The 20,560-nt window shown below is 36.5% G+C and overlaps 1 protein-coding gene across 1 annotated transcript in view; it reads right to left on the bottom strand.

The window, feature by feature from the left end:
- Positions 1–20,560, bottom strand: part of ARID4B (AT-rich interaction domain 4B) — a 119,446-nt gene that overhangs the window by 40,331 nt on the left and 58,555 nt on the right. Inside the window, 5 exon segments of the mRNA XM_042453175.1 lie at positions 7,034–7,197; positions 12,179–12,434; positions 12,977–13,074; positions 17,562–17,656; positions 18,883–18,955. Coding sequence (XP_042309109.1) covers positions 7,034–7,197; positions 12,179–12,434; positions 12,977–13,074; positions 17,562–17,656; positions 18,883–18,955 — 686 coding nt within the window.

Below are 20,560 nucleotides of genomic sequence, written 5' to 3'. Positions count from 1 at the left end.
TCTAAGACAATCTAGGTACAAGACAATGACAATGAACGCTACACCTCTATGCAATTGAAAATACTGTTTTAATTACAGATCTGTAATTATATTTCTTTCTGAAACTATAAATAAACTGAAGTACTTTTAATTTAAACAATCAAAATCCAGCACAAACCTATACCTGAAGCATATTTTTGTATATAAAATGAAAGGATGACTTAATTCAAAATGCAGATTGTTTTTTTCCTGTTTCCTACTCAAAATGTATTTGCTTCACGAATGCTTACAGCACAACTCCAGCTCTCACCCTATATTCTGAAGAGTAAGAAAAAAACACAGCAGTATAGGAACTATATGCAGTATCTGTTTCAGATTTTAAAAATGACATTGGCCATAACAAGTAATGTTGCAATGCACTATGGTAAATTTGTACCAAGAAAGAGAGAATGCCCTCACTGGAGAAAGGGAGTACTATCCAATGGTAGTGGGAAAGACAGATCCAGGATCACGAAGATAAAACACAAGCAGATGAGTACGCAGTAAAAAGGCATCCCACTCCCAAATATTTACAGAACACACGAATGAAGAAAAGAATAAATCTTCTCTGACTATGTAGAAAAACAAGAAAAAACCATATGATCAATTTAGAATGCATAATCCTTTATTACTCCCCCTGTCCAAAAGTAAAGACCTATTTCTGGCACCTGTAATAATAAATTCAAATTATGATCCAGAAGCCAGTCTCTGGAAAATGAAATCTCTTTCTCCCTTTGATCAATATTAATTCCTTCTTTTTGTCAGAGTTAGCCACACTGGCAAATAACACTATTATGACTAAATGATGCTAAATAAACAGAGTTTGCACTAATCTGAACGGGGTTACAAACCTATGTAGCCTTAATCATAATATCTGCACGAATATAACATGGCTAAGAATAATAAGGAAGAAAGAATTCCATACAGCAGACATTAGAAGGCATGACAAAAATAAGGCTGGTTTTCAATTTGCATGCTATGGTTGCAGGGAACCAGTACTACTCCTAAAAGTAACATGTTATCACAGAATGACTAAATAGCACTGAGATGTTTCCTACAGTTTCACTCTACCCCATGAGAAGTAAGAGAGCACAATGAAACAGATTCAGCTTTTGGGCACTGCACATCTTCTAAAAGTAGTGTTTATAAAATATGTATAGGAATGCAAACTATTCCTAATTACTAAAAAGTTAACTAACTGCACTCAAATAATTTACTTTGATGCTTGTACAGCACAACTAATCTCAAAAAAGAAGCACTTCTGAAAGAACGATCACAATACTATTTAATTAATTATGTTTAATATTTATTTTAAATATTCTATGGGTTTCAATTATTGCTTCATAGAATTGTTCCTAACACTGTTAGTAAACAGTTATAACCCTTAGATTTTAATTTCTAATTTTCTGTCTAAACATTACAGTATCCCATTATTCACAGGAGTAAGATACAGATTAAAAAGCATTAGAGGTCTACTCTCAATGTGAAATGTGTTTGTTTGGTATTTTATTTATTTCTTTTTCAATAATAAAAAAGAAGAAGTCTGCTCTCTGGGAGGGGAAAGGCACCATTCATAAACAAACAAACATTCATATATTCACCAAAATATAGACTAAAGAAAACCTATGGGTCATAATCAAACTTCTGGCATGCTAGAATTTAACAAAGATTAGTGAAACTGGGGGGGGGGGGCCAAAACATCCAGAATACAAGTACTGAATCTGATATAAACATACTGAATCTGTATATAAACATAATTTTAAAACTTTTGCAATACCCATAAACATCAATGTAAGTTTTAGAATGATTAAAGACAGCAAAAGAACATCTCCTTTTATATCACACAATGTTAAATGTACTTCACTATAACAAAATAACAAGTAGCCACAGTTCTCTTTGCTATCTTAGCATGCTATGTTAATCAATATGTCCACAAAGTGTGATTCTATACTAATGAAACATGGACTTGAACAACTAGTTTTTACCATATTACTCTCATGTTATTCCACAGAACAAGAGGAACACCATAATCACTTCAGAATCCAGTATTACTTGCTCAAAAAGAAAGACTAGCACCTTTCATATAATGGATCTAAGTCATGAACCAGAAGGTGAACTCTTCACATATTTGAGGTCCTTCCTCCCAAAACTGCATCAGAAGATCATAAAACCCATAAAAATGGGTTTTTTTGTATGATCTAAATGACCAAAACCCACTGAAAATTCCACAACAGCTATTTTATACTGACCATCACACCACCCCATGTACAATCAATCTCATCTGTTTTCAGAAGCAAAGCAGGGTCAGACATACTTATTTATTTCTATTATTTAATGATTTCATTTCTGTGTCACCTTTCTCCCAGGGTGCGAGCCAAGGCAGCTCACATAAATAAATAAATAAATAAATGATCAATCAGCTAAAACCTGAGCAATAAAATTTAAGACATAATTAAGATTACGTTAAAATAATAGAAATATGAAGCATAAAATCATGAAAAACCCATCAACCAAATAAAATGTTCCCTGTGAGCTGTTACTCCTTAAAAGCCTGTTTGAACAAAAAGATCTTTCTCTGCTTCCTGGCAAAAGAAGAATAAGGAGGGTGCCAGCCCAGCCTCCCATACAAGGGAATCTGAATCTCAGATTTCCTGCCATAGAGGTGAAGCAGATGGGCAAAAGGAGCGAGCAGTGGCTGCTCCTGTCCTGATTGCTCTGGGACCCCAGGAATCGGACATCGTGGTTCTGAAGCTGGCTGCTACCACAGTTCCAAACATGCTACCAGCAGGAGCAGCTTTTTGACACTCTTTTTCCTGGCAGCTTCATTTTGGGGGCATGCCACACCTGAAATGGCCAGAAGCCATTTTATTTGGCCCGTCTGCTTCAGGCCCCAGGTGCTTATAGACTTTACATGCTTACAGTGTTTAAATGGATGATGCTGGCAGTTTACATTCCTTGGGGTGGTTAACAAGCAGATGTGTTGGGAGCAGAGATCGCACTGGACATTTCAAAGCCAATCCCATAAGAATGGCTGACATGGGGATGGAAGGAAGGGCAATTCTGGGAAAGGGAAAGAGTGTTTTGTTGTATGAGTAAATGTTGTATAAGTCTGCTCAAAATTTGAAATGCTATGTGTTTTATTATGCTCTGTAACTGCCATTTGGAACCAACAAGGTGTACAACTCTGGAGACCAGGTTTTGAATCCCTACTCAGCCATGAAACCCATTGGGTGATGTTGGGCAAGTCACACTCTCCTCAGAGGATGGCAATTGCAAACCTCCTTTGAAGAAACTTGTCAAGAAAACCCTGTGATAGGTTTGCCTTTGGGTCTCCATAAGTCGGAAACAACGTGAAAGCACACAACACGCACACTACTTCTAGTCCAGAGAACATGAATCTGCTGTGAACATCTTTGATTTCTGAATAAAGCTTTCTTCTGTTTTACTACTAGAACTTGGATTTCTGTACTGAAGCAATCCTATACATGATGGAGAGTGGGAGCAACCACAGGGAAGTCTGTGTTAGATAGATAGAAAACCAACCGGAAATAGCAGAGATCTTCAGGTAGGACTGGGAAAGAATCCTGCCTGAAGCCCTGAACTGCTGCTGCTAGTCAGAATTGACAATAGCAGGCTAGAGGGACAAAGGGGCTCTTTATGGTCCTGTGCTCCTATACTGTTGTACTACCTTTGGCTAAAAGTTCTTAGTCTGCTGATCTTGACTGTAAAAACACCTCACTGTGATTGTGATTGTGATAAATACAGACACAAAAGCTTAATGTGTCTGCTCTTGTTCCTCAACAGTATGATAGTTATAGAACCCAAAGATAATCTCTGTACCCTAGATTTTTCTATTTTGTGTATAACATGCTGTAATTCAGGACATTTTAAACTGACTGAAAGCCACTGTGACAATAATGCATAGTATTGGGAATGATCTCAGGCCATGAAACCGATACAGTACAATCAATGATGCATATCTTGAAGAAGAAAAAAAAAACAACCCCAAAACATTAACAATGCAAGACTGTAAATGCAAATGCAAATTTCTAATGCCTTCTAAGCTATGAAACAGGATTGCTACAGATCATTAAATGCTTCAGATGTAAAAAGATCTGTTCCATATAGAAACATTAACAGATACAAAATATTTTTTTCTATCTTGACTATTGCAGTGGCTTAGTGGTTAAGATGCCAATTCTGATGATCGGAAGGTTGGCAGTTTGAGTCCTGATGGGGTGAGCTACAGTCACTGGTCCCAGCTTCTGCCAACCTAGCAGCTTGAAAGCCTGCAAACACAAGTAGATAAATAGGTACCACTTTGGTGGGAAGGTAACAGTGTTCAGTGCAGTCATGCTGGCCACCGAAGTCATCTCTGGACAATGCTGGCTCTTTGACTTAGTAACAGAGATGAGCACTGCCCCCTACAGTCGATTATGACTAGACATTCATGTCAAGGGACTACCTTTACCACGTAAAAATCACACAGAGGAATGTTCCTGACTGAGGCATTCCTTTGTCCCTTTGCCTAAAATTAAGGGAGTGGCAACCCAAACTTACATTGCTATCATATAGATCAAGTTTTGTTTCCAGTGGTTAACTATGATAACTGTGTGTGTGTGTGTGTGTGTGTGTGTGTGTGTGTATATATATGTGTGTGTGTATGTGTGTGTGTGTGTATGTGTGTGTGTGTGTGTGTGTGTGTGTATATATATATATATATATATATACATTAGCTATTTCAGACCCTTTGCTATACATAAGCACATACCATAAACAGAACCTTTACTATACATAAGAATATTAAAGAAACATCAGGCCTTGAACCATGGCTTGCTTATCCCACAAACAACAAAAGGAAGTAGGAATACAGGAGGAACTACAACTCAATCAAATAAACAGACATCTATTGACTGCTGCATTTTAATGGGACAATACCATGGATGGGAAACCACCAAAGAATACCAGCTGCTTTAGCCTATATTTCAGAGGAAGGAACTGGCAAAACCATCTCTAATTATTCCTTGTCTAAGAAAACCCTATGAAATTCATGGGGACGCCTTAAGTCGACAAGCAACTTGAAGGCACATACACACAACATGCCTCAAATGTTATGGTTGTTTCTTCAGTAAAAACATTTTATGTCCCTCCTACAAAATTTCCCAAGGTGCTCCTCAAGTATGTTCTATTTTAGTTCCATTCTTGAATGACTTCTCTTTCTTAGTTTCACTTCATTCCTAGAAGTCTTCTGGTACAACCTAGCCCCAAGTCTCCAACAACAAAACACCAGAAAACATATAACACTTAACAGGTAATACCAAACATAATTTTTACTAGTCAAATACAGAAACCTAGACAGGCACAAACTATGGTATAAGAAAGTCATAAGTAACAAATTCTGAAATCTGAAGTAAAAAAAATCTATACATTCAGATCAAAAATTCTCCTTCTCTTCCTTCTCCTTACAAAATAAATGCCAGAAAGATAAATTCAAAATAAATAAGTATCCAAGTTTTAGTATCAAAATGCAATAAACTCTTTTTAATATGAAACACAGCAAACCGATGTCAATATTATACATACAAATTTGAATTTTTAAAAGTCAGTAAGTTCATTTGTTTTGAATAAAATCAATTATTCAACTATCCTTCTGCCTAAAAGGTACCTATATGTTTATTAATGCTTGGGTATCAGTCTTTCAGACAGACCTGTCCCCCCCCCACCAAGACGGAAGCCAAAATTGAATTCAGCCACATGTATATGATGATATCCAGAATGAAATCACTACAGTGCTTATTACAGAGGTGGAATAGCAAATCAACAACTTCATATCAATCAGTGGGTCCCAAACTTGGGCCTTTCAATGTTGCTGGACTTCCAGTCCTGAAAATCACAGCCAATGGTGGGACCAGTGGTGAGGGATTTTGGAAATTGGATTCTAACACACTTTAGTGATCCAGAGACTGAGAACCAATAATGCAGATATTTAACGCCATTCTCAAAGAAGCAGGGGGAGCTCCAGCAGAACCAATGCAACTGTTTGGTAAGGTACTTCAACAAATATCACTGATGTAGTTGCTTTGCATGACAGTAAAATTACAGAGTGTCAGTTTAGCAATAGCAATAACAAGTACCACTTATCAATGCACTTAAGCACTCCCTAAGTGACTTACTATGTGTAAGCTAATTGCCCCCAACAAGCTGGGTACTCATTTCAGTGACCTCGGAAGGATGCCAACCTGAATTCATTCTGAGCCCCTGGCTTGTATTGAACTAACAACCTTGTGGTTTGTGAGTGGCTGCAGTACAGGCATTTAACCACTACACCATCAGGGCTCCTATAAATATTTACCTGCAGTAAACTTCTAGATTTCTCTTTCTTTTTGCTGGAATCAGCTGAGACAGCTTTCTTTCCTAATCCCCTCATAATCCAGCTGTTCTAAATTCAAAGAGTAATCCACAACGACATTGCCGACATTACACTCATGCTATCATGCTTAAGATGTGAACCCAAAGAACAACTCTCTCCGACTTCGTTTTCTACAATAGAGATCACATGGTTCTAATTCTTACATACACTCTTTTCTCTACTTACCTCTGAATATTCTTTGTTTCATAAATCAATCCCTCTATTTTACCCCCAAATGTTTGTTTTCACTCAACACATTTTTTCCCAATATATTTTTTCTATCTGTTTTCTAATTCAGCACATTTCTCTCCCCACAGGCCCTGGTCACTCCAGTGTTCTTATTTACCTTGTATTTCATCCTTTCCCTTTCACTGCTTCTGATTTTCTATTAATAAGGTAAGGTCTCATACTACTATATAGACTTTAGAACAAGTATTCAAGTGAACTGGACAGATAGACTAACGGTATCCAACAGAATTGAAATCCTTACTGTAAATCTTAGACCATAAATTCTTTTAACGTTAAATCATTTGGTAATCAAAGGTAATGCTGATTTGAAACCCAGTATTGATTCATGTAATTAAGATGAAAATAAAAGGTTCTTACTTTGATTTCTCCCCCTCTTCAGTTTCCAGAGTGACATCCTGATTCTCCAGGTCTTCACTCTTCTCATCATCTTTATATTGCATATTTGGTTCATCATCTGTTTTATTTATTCTTAATTCCTTTTCCTGATCAACATGAGGTTCCTGAGAACCCTTTTTGTTACCCTAAGAGAAATAAAACATTGCTAAAATCACAATTATTAGCGAAATTGTTAATGGTCAAAACAATGCTTCTGCATCACTCAGGTTAACTGGTTATGTCTAATAAGCAACTGGTGCAATGTATACTGTATGACGGACAACTGTCCCTGATTAAGGCTGTTTTTCCAAGTGTCCCACCACTTTCAAAAACAGGTACATTGGGGAGGAACACTATTCCCCTGCAACGTTGCTGCTAGGAATAGACTGTTGGTATACATATTGTTAAGTAAATCTGCTTGAGGTCAGCATTGCAGCCTGTCTTTTAGGAGAACAAGGTAGCAAACATACCCACAAGCAGCCCCACATCTGTCAGAGGATCTGAATAAAATTTAAGCCTGTTTTATGAGCAGAAATGGAAAGGTTTCATGACATTTTGAACTCGTAGAGAAAACATGTTTTCCTTTTTCTGGATAATAACAAACAAAAATTATATGCAATACCTTCTCTTAAACTCTAATTTTATTGTATTGCCCTATGAATAAGACAAGAATTATATATCATGTACCACAACCACAGAAGCTGCGTCAAAGCTGCACTCCAGTCCTCAGGATTGGCGCGTGGCTTTGGCACAGCTTCCAGCCTCTTAGGATGCATACATCATTTAAATAGCATACCTCCAAAGTGACTTGAAGCAGTTTTATTTTGGCCCATATGCTACCTTTGCCAATTGAAAAACAGAAATAAAATAGAAGTTGAAAATAAAAACTAACAGTATTGCCAATTTAAAATGGAAGATTTTTATATGGACTTTGAAAAAGAGTATGTTAGGGTGCATCTACACTGTATAAATAACACACTTTGACATCACTTTAAGTACCGTAGCGCGATCCTATGGAATCCCGGGATTTATAGCTTTACAGGGTCTTTATTCTTCAAGAGTGTTAGTGCCTCAGAAAACTACAAATCCCAGGATTCTATGGGATGGAGCCATGGCAATTAAAGTGGTGTCAAAAGTGTGTTATTTCTACTGTGTAAGTGCACTCATGGTATTAAGATGTAAAATATCTTTGTGTCTATGTGTAAAAGCTCAGAAAACAATAATCTATTATACAGTAGCAAAACACTTCAAAATTCAATTAAACTATATAATTACACTGAACTCTTAAATACAATATAATCAAAGACAGAAGCCTGCAACCTTATGCATGCTCACTTGAGGGCACAAGACCCACTGAACTCAGCAGGCCATCAGTTTCATTAGTATTTTCAAACATCCATATGCTTTTTTCACTCGATACAGAAAAAAAAAGAAGAATATGACTGTATGAGACAAGTGAGAAGCATTTCAGAGGCCAGGCTGTATAATGGCCATAATAGTATATGGGAAGACCAATATAATTGTCACAAATCAGAATCTATACCTGAGGATGGTCTGCAATATTTGGATGCTGTTTTCAAGTATCAAGAGCTAAGGGTGCTAATTGTTTAGTGCATAATTAAATACAGCAGCAATTATCATCTTTAATAATCATTAATAATAATACAAGGCCTTCCCAGAAAAGAAGAAGGCCCTCCTTCTATCCACCATCTTGAAGGAGAGAAAGGCAAGGCAGTTCCATCATGCCTTGCCTGAAAAGAAGAAGGCTCTCCTACTATCCACCATTTTGAAGGAGAGAAAGGCAAGCCAGCTCCAACAGGCCTCTGAAAGAGAGCAGACTTTTCCCCTTCCCCACTGCCATTCCCTTCTCCTTTTGTATCTTGTCTTTTTTAGATTGTAAGCCTGAGGGCAGGGAAATGTCTAATTAACAAATTGTAAGCTGCTTTGATAGCCTTGGCTGAAGAGAACTGTATAAATAAATAGGTATTATTGTTATTATAATTATTAGCATTATTTTGATTAAATAGATTTTTAGTAGTGAAGGAACTGTATTAACATTACTACAAAACACTGCTTTGAAACTAATGCAATTCTAAACAAAAAAGTCGTAACATTTCCCGCTCCCCAACTTTTCCCCAAACGTTACTTCTTCCTCCTTTGACATTATGGAGAGAAACCACTTTTTCCGGAACGTTCCCATTTTTTCCAGGCCTTTATATCTGTGGGTGATATTGCAGTCTGGACCACTTCTTGCTAATAAATCTGCTTCTGTTGAAGGTATAGATTCACCATAATTGGGAATCTACTTAAAAGGACTCCACAGGATCTCTTGCATCTACCTGCCTGGATCCATTTTTTCTTGAATAATTCTTGGACTGTTCTTTCAGTGTGTGGAAGGTACTGATGAAGGGCAAACTTTTTTGTTCTAAAAAGAAGTCTGCTGGTACTGACATAATTATTCCAATAATTAGCATTACTTGAAGTGATTATCAAATAATCATTTTGTGACTTGAATAAATGTCCAGGTGGTTTGAAATGCAACCGCAAAGTTTTAATGAAATCTAATACAATGCTCCTCCAAATAATTTGATATTTAAAAAATCTACTCTCTCGTGTTTTCAGTCTGAAGAGACAACTGCTAGGATACAACACCCTTCATAGATTCCTGACACTGTGTTTGTGTGCTGTGTACCTTCAAGTCGTTTCCAACTTATGGTGATCCTACCATGGGGCTTTCTTGGCATGTTTTGTTCAATGGAGGTTTGCCATTGCCTTCCTCTGAAACTGAGAGAGTGTGACTTGTCCAAAGTCACTCAGTGGATTTCATGGCTAAGTTGGGAATCAAACCCTGATCTTTAGAGTTCTAGTCCAACACTTCAACCATTATACTATGCTGGCTCTTTCTCCTGACACTGCATCAGATCTAAGAACTTTCAAATGAGCAAGAGTAAATTAAAATGCAAATGAGGTTTAATGAAAGCAAATTTTAAGTGAATAAATTTATGGCAGAGGGAATTTTAGCCAAATATACACTGATGGGATTTGAGTTGGTGGTGACTGACCAACAAAAAGGTCTTAGAATTGTGCCCGATAGCTCAATGATAATATTGACCCAATGTATGGCTGCTGTGAAAGGGGAAAATTCTACACTGGTGATTATTAAGAAAGTAATAAAAAATAAATTGCAATGCCATGGTGTGATGACACTGAAAACACTGGGTTATGTTCTTGTCATACCTCGGAAGAAATAGTTACAATGTCTGTGGCTTTTCAGACTAGGGAAAAAGCAAGTTACAGATACAGTTGTACAAGTGTGGACTGAAGATAGTAGACAGTGAAAAGTCATGTCCCTCTAACAAAATAACAAAAGGTGAGGTCACTCACAGAAGCTAAATGGGGAGATTTAGAGACAAAAAGAACTAATTTTTCATGCTGCACATAGTTAAACAATGGGAATTCACTACTACAAGAGACAGAGATGGCTGATCACTGATACTGGTTTTGACAAATTCATGAAGAATAAGGCCATCAGTGGCTACTAGTCATGACAGCTATTTATTGCTTCCAGTATCACAAGCAGTATGCCACTGTATATATTTGCTGGAGAAGAAGAACCCAAGGTGCTGTTGCATTCATGAACTTCTCATGAACTTTCCACAGACATCAGAAAGAAACAAAGAACCAGACAAGATAACCTTGTGATCTGATCCAGGATGACTTTTGTTACGGCCCTTTGAAAATTAAGATAGTTAATTTTATGGTTGTATGATTTTATGTTTGTTGCTGTTGTTGTTGTGTGCTTTCAAGTCATTTTTGATTTATAGAGACCCTAAAGTGTACTTATCACAGGGTATTCTTGGCAGAATTTGTTCAGAGGAGGTTCAGAGGAGTGTGACTTGCCCAAGGTCATCCAGTAGGTTTCCACGTCCAACTGGGGGATTTGCACATTTGTCTCCAGTGTCCTAGTTCAATATTCCAACAGGCTATGAAAGTTCCCCCTGGAGAGGCCAGGAGGGTCGCATCCCTGATCTCCTTTCAAAGGCAGGTAAAAACATTCTTATGCTGTCACATTTTTTTCAAACCGATGAGAGCTGGGCAGTAATTCAAATTTTAAGGCTTATATAAAGCTTTTACTATATTTTAATTTTAATGTGTTTTTAAAACTTTTTAAAATTGGCTAATTGTTTTTAAAACTTTGTACAGTTGGCCCTTCTTATACACGGATTTCTTATACATGGATTCAAGCATCCACGGTTTGAAAATGTTCAAAAAAAGTATAAATTTTAAATATCAAACCTTGATTTTCCATTTTTTATAAGGGACACCATTTTGCTATGTCCTTATATTTAATGGGACTTGAGCATCCATGGATTTTGTTATCGACAGGGGATCTTGGAACCAAACCCCAGCATATAACAAGTGTCCACTGTATCTACATTTTAATGCTTCTGTAATGTTTTCAATTTGTACTGTTTTAAATTTGTTGCTGGCCAACTTGAGTCCCTGTATTGAGTCCCAATACACGCACACACCTCTCACGCAACAACAGTATTCAAACCCTTACACTATGTTGGTGCTCATATTTTATGTTTACACAACTATTTTTATTTACATGATTTGCTTCTGTACTAAAGACTATAATAAAGAACATTTTAGAAAAATCAGAGAGCCTGTAGCAAAATGGAAAGTTCTCATATTACTCATAAGGTTCTTTTAAAATTGAACAGTGCTTGCAAACAGAAGCAGGTTTGGAAACTGAGGTATAGGGATCTAGCTTTCTGCCACAATCTTAATTGAAAGGAAGGAGGGGGGACCCCACTTTCTGGTATTTTATTAGAGGGACATGCTAAGCACTATGGGATGACTGGTTTCACTAGTTCCAGAGAGACCTGGCATTTTAGTTTAGCCTAAACAGAACACTTTCTCAACCTTGACAACTCTGCAGAACCTCTACAAATACTCTGTCTACGTAGATCGTACAAAGATCTAAGCTGTAGTCCTTTAAACTGTGCAAATGTCATTCATATTTTGTGATTGTATGAAACACACAAATACTCTAATGCCTGAATAAAACACACTGTTATACAGGGATAAATCTTATAAACAAAACAGAATGCCAGTTCTTACCAAACAGGAAGATTTATCATTTTCTTTTCTTTCATTTTCATTCTCAATTGTTGCAACGTGTTGCTTTGCAGTTGATATTTCATCATCTTTTTCTTCAGTTTCCACTTTTATTTCTTTTACGTTTGGCTCAGCTTCTTCAAGCTTTTTCACATCTTTTTCATGGTCCTTACAAGGCTTGCTTGTTATTTTTGCTGGTAATTCCATTTTAAACTCAACATTAGCTGATGTGCAGTATTCTTCAAAGCCATAAAGGTATCTAAAATATGACAGCAACATGCAAATGTCAATTAGCCATTTGTTTGTTTTATGAAGCAAATATCTGTTCGTTATCTGAATTAATTTTTTAAACAATGAAAGCTTAAGACTGATTTGTTAAAAACTTGGTACTATCTGAATAACTGTTTTGCAACTGCAAAAAAATACCGATTTGTTTATACAGAAAATATGTGAAAGGTTGCTGTACTGAGTCTGACAAGTCTAGTCATAATGGAAGTAATATGGAATAAAATTAAGACATGTCCAAATACCAGCATCTTATAGCACGTTCTGAATCTATATAGGAACTTCCAACTTGATCTGACAATTAGTCAAAATGGCTTTACCTTCAAGCATGACACTGAGGATATTAAAGGTATTGAATATGCATAATATAAATGTCTTTACCAGGACAAAAGGTACTTTAAACAATCAAAGGTTTAGAAGTGAATAAAAATGAAATGCTTTTTTTGGCTGAGATGAAAACCCCATTTTTGAAAGCCCAAATGCAGCACCGAATGTCAAAAATACAGAATTACTTACTTTTTGTAAGCACATTTAACATTATATCCAGCAGCTGAGTTCAAGACAGGGATCCCAAGATCCTGATATACTTGTTTCCAGACTGCTCCACTTTCAATCTACAAAAAATGATAGAAATGGTTACCTGAATAAAAGCTTTCTGTTTTATGATTAAACTAATGAAAATTAAACAAGCCATTAATTCTGAAATCCAAAAGTCTAAAATTGTATGGAAAATTTCAAGATGTTCTTTCTACATTTGCAGAACAATACACTGCTTAATATCAAACTACAACTGTGTTGCAGGTTGATTCAATATTTTACATTATTTTAATATGTGAAGATCTACATCTGTTATGCCTTCATACTTAGCTCACTTACAAACAATGGATCTAACTTTCATAGTATACCCAAGTGAAGAATTCGTTTTACCTGAGCCCAATAAAATATGATCTATGCCTCATATTATCAGGGAGTGATAACAGGTTATCACTGTTTCTATACACTGTGGTGAAACTGGGACTCAAGGCAACTTAAGCAATTTGTAGCAGACAGATTCAAATTTAAGCACAGTTGATTACAGGAAAAGAGATCCCACCTCAACATTAGGAAGAACTTCCCAACAATAGGAGCTGTTCAACAGTGGAACACACTCCCTTAGAGTATGGGGAGTCTTCTTCTTTGGAGGCTTTATGTATTCTTGCATGGCAGGAGGTTGGACTTGGATGACCCTTGAGGTCTCTTCCCATTCTATGATTCTATTAATTATATGTTGTTGTTAAGTGTCCTTGAGTCAACCCCAGCTCATCGCGACCCTATGGATGAGACGTCTCCACGTGCCCCTATCTTCCATTGCTCTTCTTAGATCCTGAAGATTCAGGCCCATGACCTCCCTGATTGAGTCTATCTATCTGGCATGTGGTCTTCCTCTCGTTATACTACCTTCTAACTTTCCCAGTATTATTGTCTTTTCTAATGAGTTTTGCCTTCTCATTATAAGGCCAAAGTACAACAGTCTTAATGTGATCATCTTGGCTTCCAAGGAGAGTTCAGGCTTGGTCTGTTTAAGGACCCATTTGTCTGTCTTTTCGGCTGTCTATGGTATCCAAAGATTACATATTCCTTGCTTATTCTTCACAGCAAATTATTCTACTGTAGATACATTAACTCCAACTTTCTTTGGCTTTTGAGTAGTTTTAAATTAATGTTTGGCTGTTCTACATATTTCTATTATCAATTAAAACTATTATAGGCAGAAATAACATATTCATTATTAGTTTCTTTATACACATCTCCCCCTTTGCAAACTTCCTACATATACCAAGTCAGTATTATCATTAAGATTGATGTAGCAAGAAGGTGTAAGAGATGGAAATGGCAAGAAGGTGAATTTATTTCATGGGCACACACTCTAATGCATTTTATAAATGTAGATCATACATCCAGGTTTCAATCATTCCACTCATCAGGACAAGTATGTACTGCCCTATTCCAAACATGATAAGCAGTCAATTTTTTGCCCTATTTTAAAATTGAAGAGTTAAGCAGTGATCCTTCTGTCAATTGCCATGTTGAATCTGGGAATAATAAGGATGGAAATTGTTTGGCAGCAGCATGGACAAAGTATCCAGAAGACCTACCCCCTTCACTGGTCTTTCCTACTCGGGATCAAGCCTTTGTATGCTACTGCTCAAAGGTGCTCAGGCTGTTTCTGCAGCTGCATCCAACAGACCATTTTCCCCATTCCATACTTTCTTTGGGAACAGTGAGAAAAACGTACAGTATTATGCTGGCTATTCCTGACTAAAGATGCTAAGGAAGCCTTTAGCCAGTCAAACCCAATCATTATCACTTGCTCAGAAGAACTAGTTTGATATATTGGATGCAACTGTTTAAAGGTGTTCTATATGCCGTCAGTCAAGGTGCACCCAACTTGCTATTCTAGCCTCTCATCCTCCTTTCAGTCATGACTCAGGATGGAAGTTGTGGAACGTTGTATATACCTTAGGTTTGTCTTATCACATTATGTTTTCATTTCGTTTTGTTTTTTGATGCTGGTTCCACCATTTTAAACCTATATTTGAACTGTGGAGGTTCTCAAACAGAATATTATGTTTATCGCTGTCAAAGTATCCATGCTAGGCAGTTTAAAGAGTATTGTAGCAGTTATTAGGCCCCATTTTGAACTATACACAAGGTATACTCCAGAGGGTTTTCTGGCAACTTTCAATTAGATTTGCTACAGGAAAATACTGTACTGAGTAGATAAAATATATTTCTATTGTTAAAGGATATAATATGATTCTATAATTAAAATTAGACTAAGAATGTATTTGTAATTTCATTGTTATTGAATACATTATTGAATTAGAAGGAGATCAACATTTCAGCTTTATAATAGCATCTAATAGTTTGTTCATCACTTTAGACCACTGCCAGTCTTCTCTGGCAGCATGGTTGCAACTGAAATACAAATTTGTATATACAGTTAGCACATTATATCATTTTTGCTGTGAACCGATTTTAACTTCACTTATAATATCATTCCCCAAAGGTTATCAATTTTTAGATGATAATTTCCATAAAGATGTGGAATCCCACATCCCTTCTCATCAACTGTGTCATACAAACATGAACAACCATGTAAAATCCTTTTACTGCAAGCCTTAAATAATAAAAATTGGGGCTCAGCTGCTCATATGATCCTTCTGTCTTTTCAATAAACCTGAAAATATATGAGTACTGTTTTCATACAACCTTGGGGCAAACTACTTATATTAAACTGTCACACTACTACAGCTTAGGTTGGGAGGCCATAACAACTTCTGCCAGTTCTGGTTGGGCCCTTGCTCCTCTCCACAATTTTTTCCTGCAAAATATTAAAATCCTTTGCCTCTGCAAAAGCCTGCACCTGCACTCTTTAGGATAGGATGGGGGGAACTGTTGCTCCCAGGCTGCATGCAGCCTCTGGAGCCCATTTTGTAACCCTCTAAGGGCCAAGAGGCCACCAGACCCCTCCAAAAAAGTCCTCAGATCCACACCATTTTTTAAAAGTCGACTGTGTTTTTGCTTCCAAAACAGCTCCAAGCTATCACAAAACTGGATCCCCTTGCTTACGTCTCCCCCCATAACTCCCAAATGCTGAAAAAAACATGAAGAATCAGCCATTTTTTAGCTGAACCCCCCCCCCCAAAAAGTCCCGAAGAGAGTACAGTGGTACCCCGGGATACGAATGCGCCGCCTTACGAAATTTCCGGGTTACGAAAAAAATCAATAGGAAAAAACTGTTCCGGGTTACGAAGGTTTTTTCGGGTTACGAAAAAATTTTTGGTGCTTTTCAGCGCTATTTCGCACAAAATCGCGGCTTTTCCCCATTAGCGCCTATGGCTTTTTCGGCTTACGAAGCATTTCGGGTTACGAACGCGGCGGCGGAACGAATTATTTTCGTAACCCGGGGTACCACTGTATAGGCTTTTTCAAGAGAAAAAATATGTAATACAAAAGATTGAGGAGAGTGCATGTGTTGGGGGCTGCCTGTGTTTTCACCCTTGCCAGAACCATTTCTAAAATTGAGAACAGCAAACCGATCTCAAGTTTGGAGGCTGTGCATTGTCTGTGTTACACACCCATTTGACATGTTATCTGTAAACTAGCATGAAGAAAAACTCAATCTAGGAAAAAGTCGTTTAGGAAGTTATAACTATTTGCCTAGTAACAATGTATTGAATTTGCATTCTTTCAGTTACTTACTTAGCAATTTTAGTCAAGTAACAGGCAATTTCTTTCAATTCAACACAAATAATTACATTGTATACAATAAGGCACTGCACATACTATCACAAGGGCAGTAAGATGATATTCTCAGGAAGCCTTGTAAGCATAATGAAATTTTTAGTCTTTGCTATGCTTACAAGGAATCACATAATACACACTGTTGTTTTAATATTTCAATACACTGCAAAACAAAACTTAGCAGTACCAACAGAAAAAGAAGCATTAGCATACAGTTCTTAGAGTGCTTTTACACATTAGTTCTTCTAAGACCAATATTTTTTCCATGCTAAGAAAAGAAAAAGGAAAGTCTATATCTTGCAAATAGCTGATCAGCAACTAGAGTATTCTTCCTTGTGCTAGACACTGTTATCCCTCATAAATGTATCTAGCACAAAAAGACAGCCTTCTAATCAAATACAGTGGTGCCTCGGGTTACGAAATTAATTCGTAACGCGGCCGCTTTCGTAACCCGAAAAGCCTTCGTAAGCCGAATTGCCATAGGCGCTAATGGGGAAAAGCCGCGATTCCGTGCGAAAAAGCCGAAAAAAGCACCAAAAGTTTTTTCGTAACCCGAAAAAACATTCGTAACCCGGAACAATGATTCCCTATGGGATTTTTTCGTATCCCGAAAATTTCGTAACCTGGGTATTTCGTATCCCGAGGTACCACTGTATTACACATGGAAGAGAACTTCAGCCCTGGAAAAACTAATCTGTAAAGGAGCTGTAAGAAGAGTATATCTGTATCATCTTCTGCATATCCTTTTTCATATGTGTCTTACAGCTTTTCTTCAGATTGTAAAATTCTATCTATCCTGATTTAGAGTACTTACATTATCAAATCCTCCAAGCTTATGTACAAGTCTGAATAATTTGAAGAGATTCAAGTTTCTGTATCCAAGTACAGGTCGTTTATTAATAGGAGTCCCTGTGAAAGAAAGTATTTTGAAGTGTGGCTTTGTATCTTAGTAAGCACAGCTTCTCATATCTTATATTAATTCAGAGTTTCAGTCCCACAAACAAACTGTACAACATATATATTCGCTGATGCATATTTACTCAGACATAATTGTGACCATGTTCAATGTAGTATACTCCAGGTAAGTAACAATAGGAGTTACAATTTTAACCCTATCATTCATATAGTGACAGATGAAATCAATTTTTTTAAAAAGATAATTTCTTCCAAATAATTAGCTGTTCTCAAATATGTGTGGGCTCTTCAATGATGTAATGTAATGTTAAGAGCACAAACACAAAAAGATGTATCTGATTACTGTCTTCATAAAATAGATTTTATTTAATTCAGATTTCTTTCCAAAGAGTTTCAATTTCACCTACAAGTACTAACAGGTACTTAGTTGTGTGAATGGGTTTGTGATAATATTCAGTAATGACCACACAAATTATGGAATATTATTTGCCCTACATTACTGTCTATGTTTAGGTCTGTATTATTTATAAATAACTGAGTAAGGTGAGAACAGCTTCCCATTCTTGGATTCAGCAATGTATGGGAGTCACCTGGGGATCAACTTCCTGGTTTAGCTTGGGGTTTGGGCTTATAAAAGTTAGGGTTAAGAAATGCAAGCTCACAAGTTGTGGGAGGTGGCCTGTGTTTGATTTTGATGAATTATAGGTTGTATAGTCCAGTATGAATATATGTCTTTATATACTCAAAATATTTATTGTGCACTGTGGATTTTTAAATGATTTTTTGCATTTTGTTGCTGTTTTAACATTCCTATGCTGTTACTTTCTATTTTATTATTTTATTTTTACTTTAACTGTAGCTTACACAGGACACAAATTTTACAAATAGGTGACAGGTTTAACACAAAGATAGTTAGACTATACATTATACATGAAATGGACAATGTGTGGACCTTCAGGTGTTGCTGGATTGCAAGTACCACAATTTTCCATCTGACCCAAGGCTGATGGGAACTGTAGTCCAACAACATTTAGAAGGCTGCACTTTGCCCACCCATGCCTTATAAAGACAAAATAACTTTGCTAAGGAATGTATTTTATTAGCAATAAATGCCAATTTTAAAAAGGAACAAGTTTCAACTGCCAAAAATAAAACTCAGGACTGTATTACATTCTTCTACAGAGATAAAAACTATAAAATAAACATGAGAAAATGCTCACCCCTATCTTCCATGAATTTATAGAGCTGTTGTAGGAAGTTCTCTCTTTCCTCAGGAAAGGGTTCTACTTCTTCCTAATTTATATAATACAATATTAAGGAGAGAAAATATCTGTGAACCCAGTTAACTATAAAACGAAGTTCAGTAGCAATCATAGACTATTTCAGCATTTTTGCTCTAAATTTTTATCATCTCTGTATATTTAAACAAATAACCATTTTACTGCCGAAACACATGCAGTTTAATATATCTATTCAATTAATGCAAAAGTATATCTACTCAAAAGTAATTCCCATCTCATTCAATGAGATATACTTCAAAAAGGTGTGTATAGTATTGCAGCCTTTAAATGCATAATAATCTTTAACCAAATTATAGTTAACAATTAGTTGTCAGTGATTTGATTAAAGCAAACAAGTAGGAAATAAAATATTCTCTATAAAGACAAAACATGTTGTTGTGAAAATGGCAAGTTTCATAGAACAGAAAAACTAATTCCAGCATCCAATGCAACATACCAGGTGACTTATTTTTTAAAAAAATTAATTTTCCCATATACTTTGGCACCATTTTGAAGCTCACCTTTCTTGCACTGTTTTCCCCTGGCATTGCCCTTTTTAACTTTTACAAATCAGTTCCAGTAAAATTTAGAAAAGTAGTAGTTTCTGTAAACTACACATATCACCACAACAGACTGGATATACAGGAGGGATTTATAAAAGCAATAAGCTAATATTAAAGTAAGGGGTCTTTTTTAAATTGGTCAGCCCAGAGTTTACAAACTGGAGTAGTTAATTGTTTCAGAACAGCAGGACAGTATGTGACTGATCGCTATACCCGCTTCAGTTTTGCTCCTGCTGTTAATCTAAGGCTCAGACACAGAGAGTGTGCAAACAGTGCCACAGTTATAAAATACAATGTGGCTTATATTTTCCTCCCTTTTTGATCAATAATTTTATTTCACTTGTGTTGCTGCATTTTTGTTGTTGTTGTTGTTTTTCATCTGCACCTCAAAAATTGATAAAACCAAAGATGTCCTTACATTTCAGTGTTTCTTACAGTTCAGTACCTTGCAGCCCCTCTTGTAATAAAAATAAATGCTTCATTTAAATTCAGCTTGTAACTATTGTCTGAACTAACTGTACTTTTACCATATGAAATAAGATAGTTTAATGCCAAATCAAGATATACAACATAAATTTTTATGTTTCCAAGGTAACAAAGTTATTGTTCATCTATAAAAGGTGCTAATATCAGTTTTTCCATTTTAAAAAATCCAAGGTGAAAAAGTATTTCTCTACCACCAATGGCTTTAAATGTCCCAAAATTTTTTCATCTAATTCAGATTTAAACGCCCTCAAAATGGTATGGAAGGACCTAGTCAAGCAAGGAAGCCCTCAAATGACACTGAACTGAAATAATTCTGTAAGTCAGAATGGATCAAGTTGCACTGAAACCAATGTGGTGACTAGGCAATAAGTACAGAAAATGCCTACTTGAAGTCACAGCTGCTCAAGGTTGTGTAACCAGGTACAGTGGTGCCTCGGGTTACGAAAGTAATTCGTTCCGCGGCCGCTTTCGTAACCCGAAAAGCCTTCGTAAGCCAAAATGCCATAGGCGCTAATGGGGAAAAGCCGCGATTCCGTGTAAAATAGCGCCGAAAAGCACCAAAAGTTTTT

Source organism: Sceloporus undulatus, chromosome 1, assembly GCF_019175285.1.
Source record: "Sceloporus undulatus isolate JIND9_A2432 ecotype Alabama chromosome 1, SceUnd_v1.1, whole genome shotgun sequence".
Classification (NCBI taxonomy): domain Eukaryota; kingdom Metazoa; phylum Chordata; class Lepidosauria; order Squamata; family Phrynosomatidae; genus Sceloporus; species Sceloporus undulatus.
This window is presented reverse-complemented; position numbering and strand designations above follow the sequence as displayed.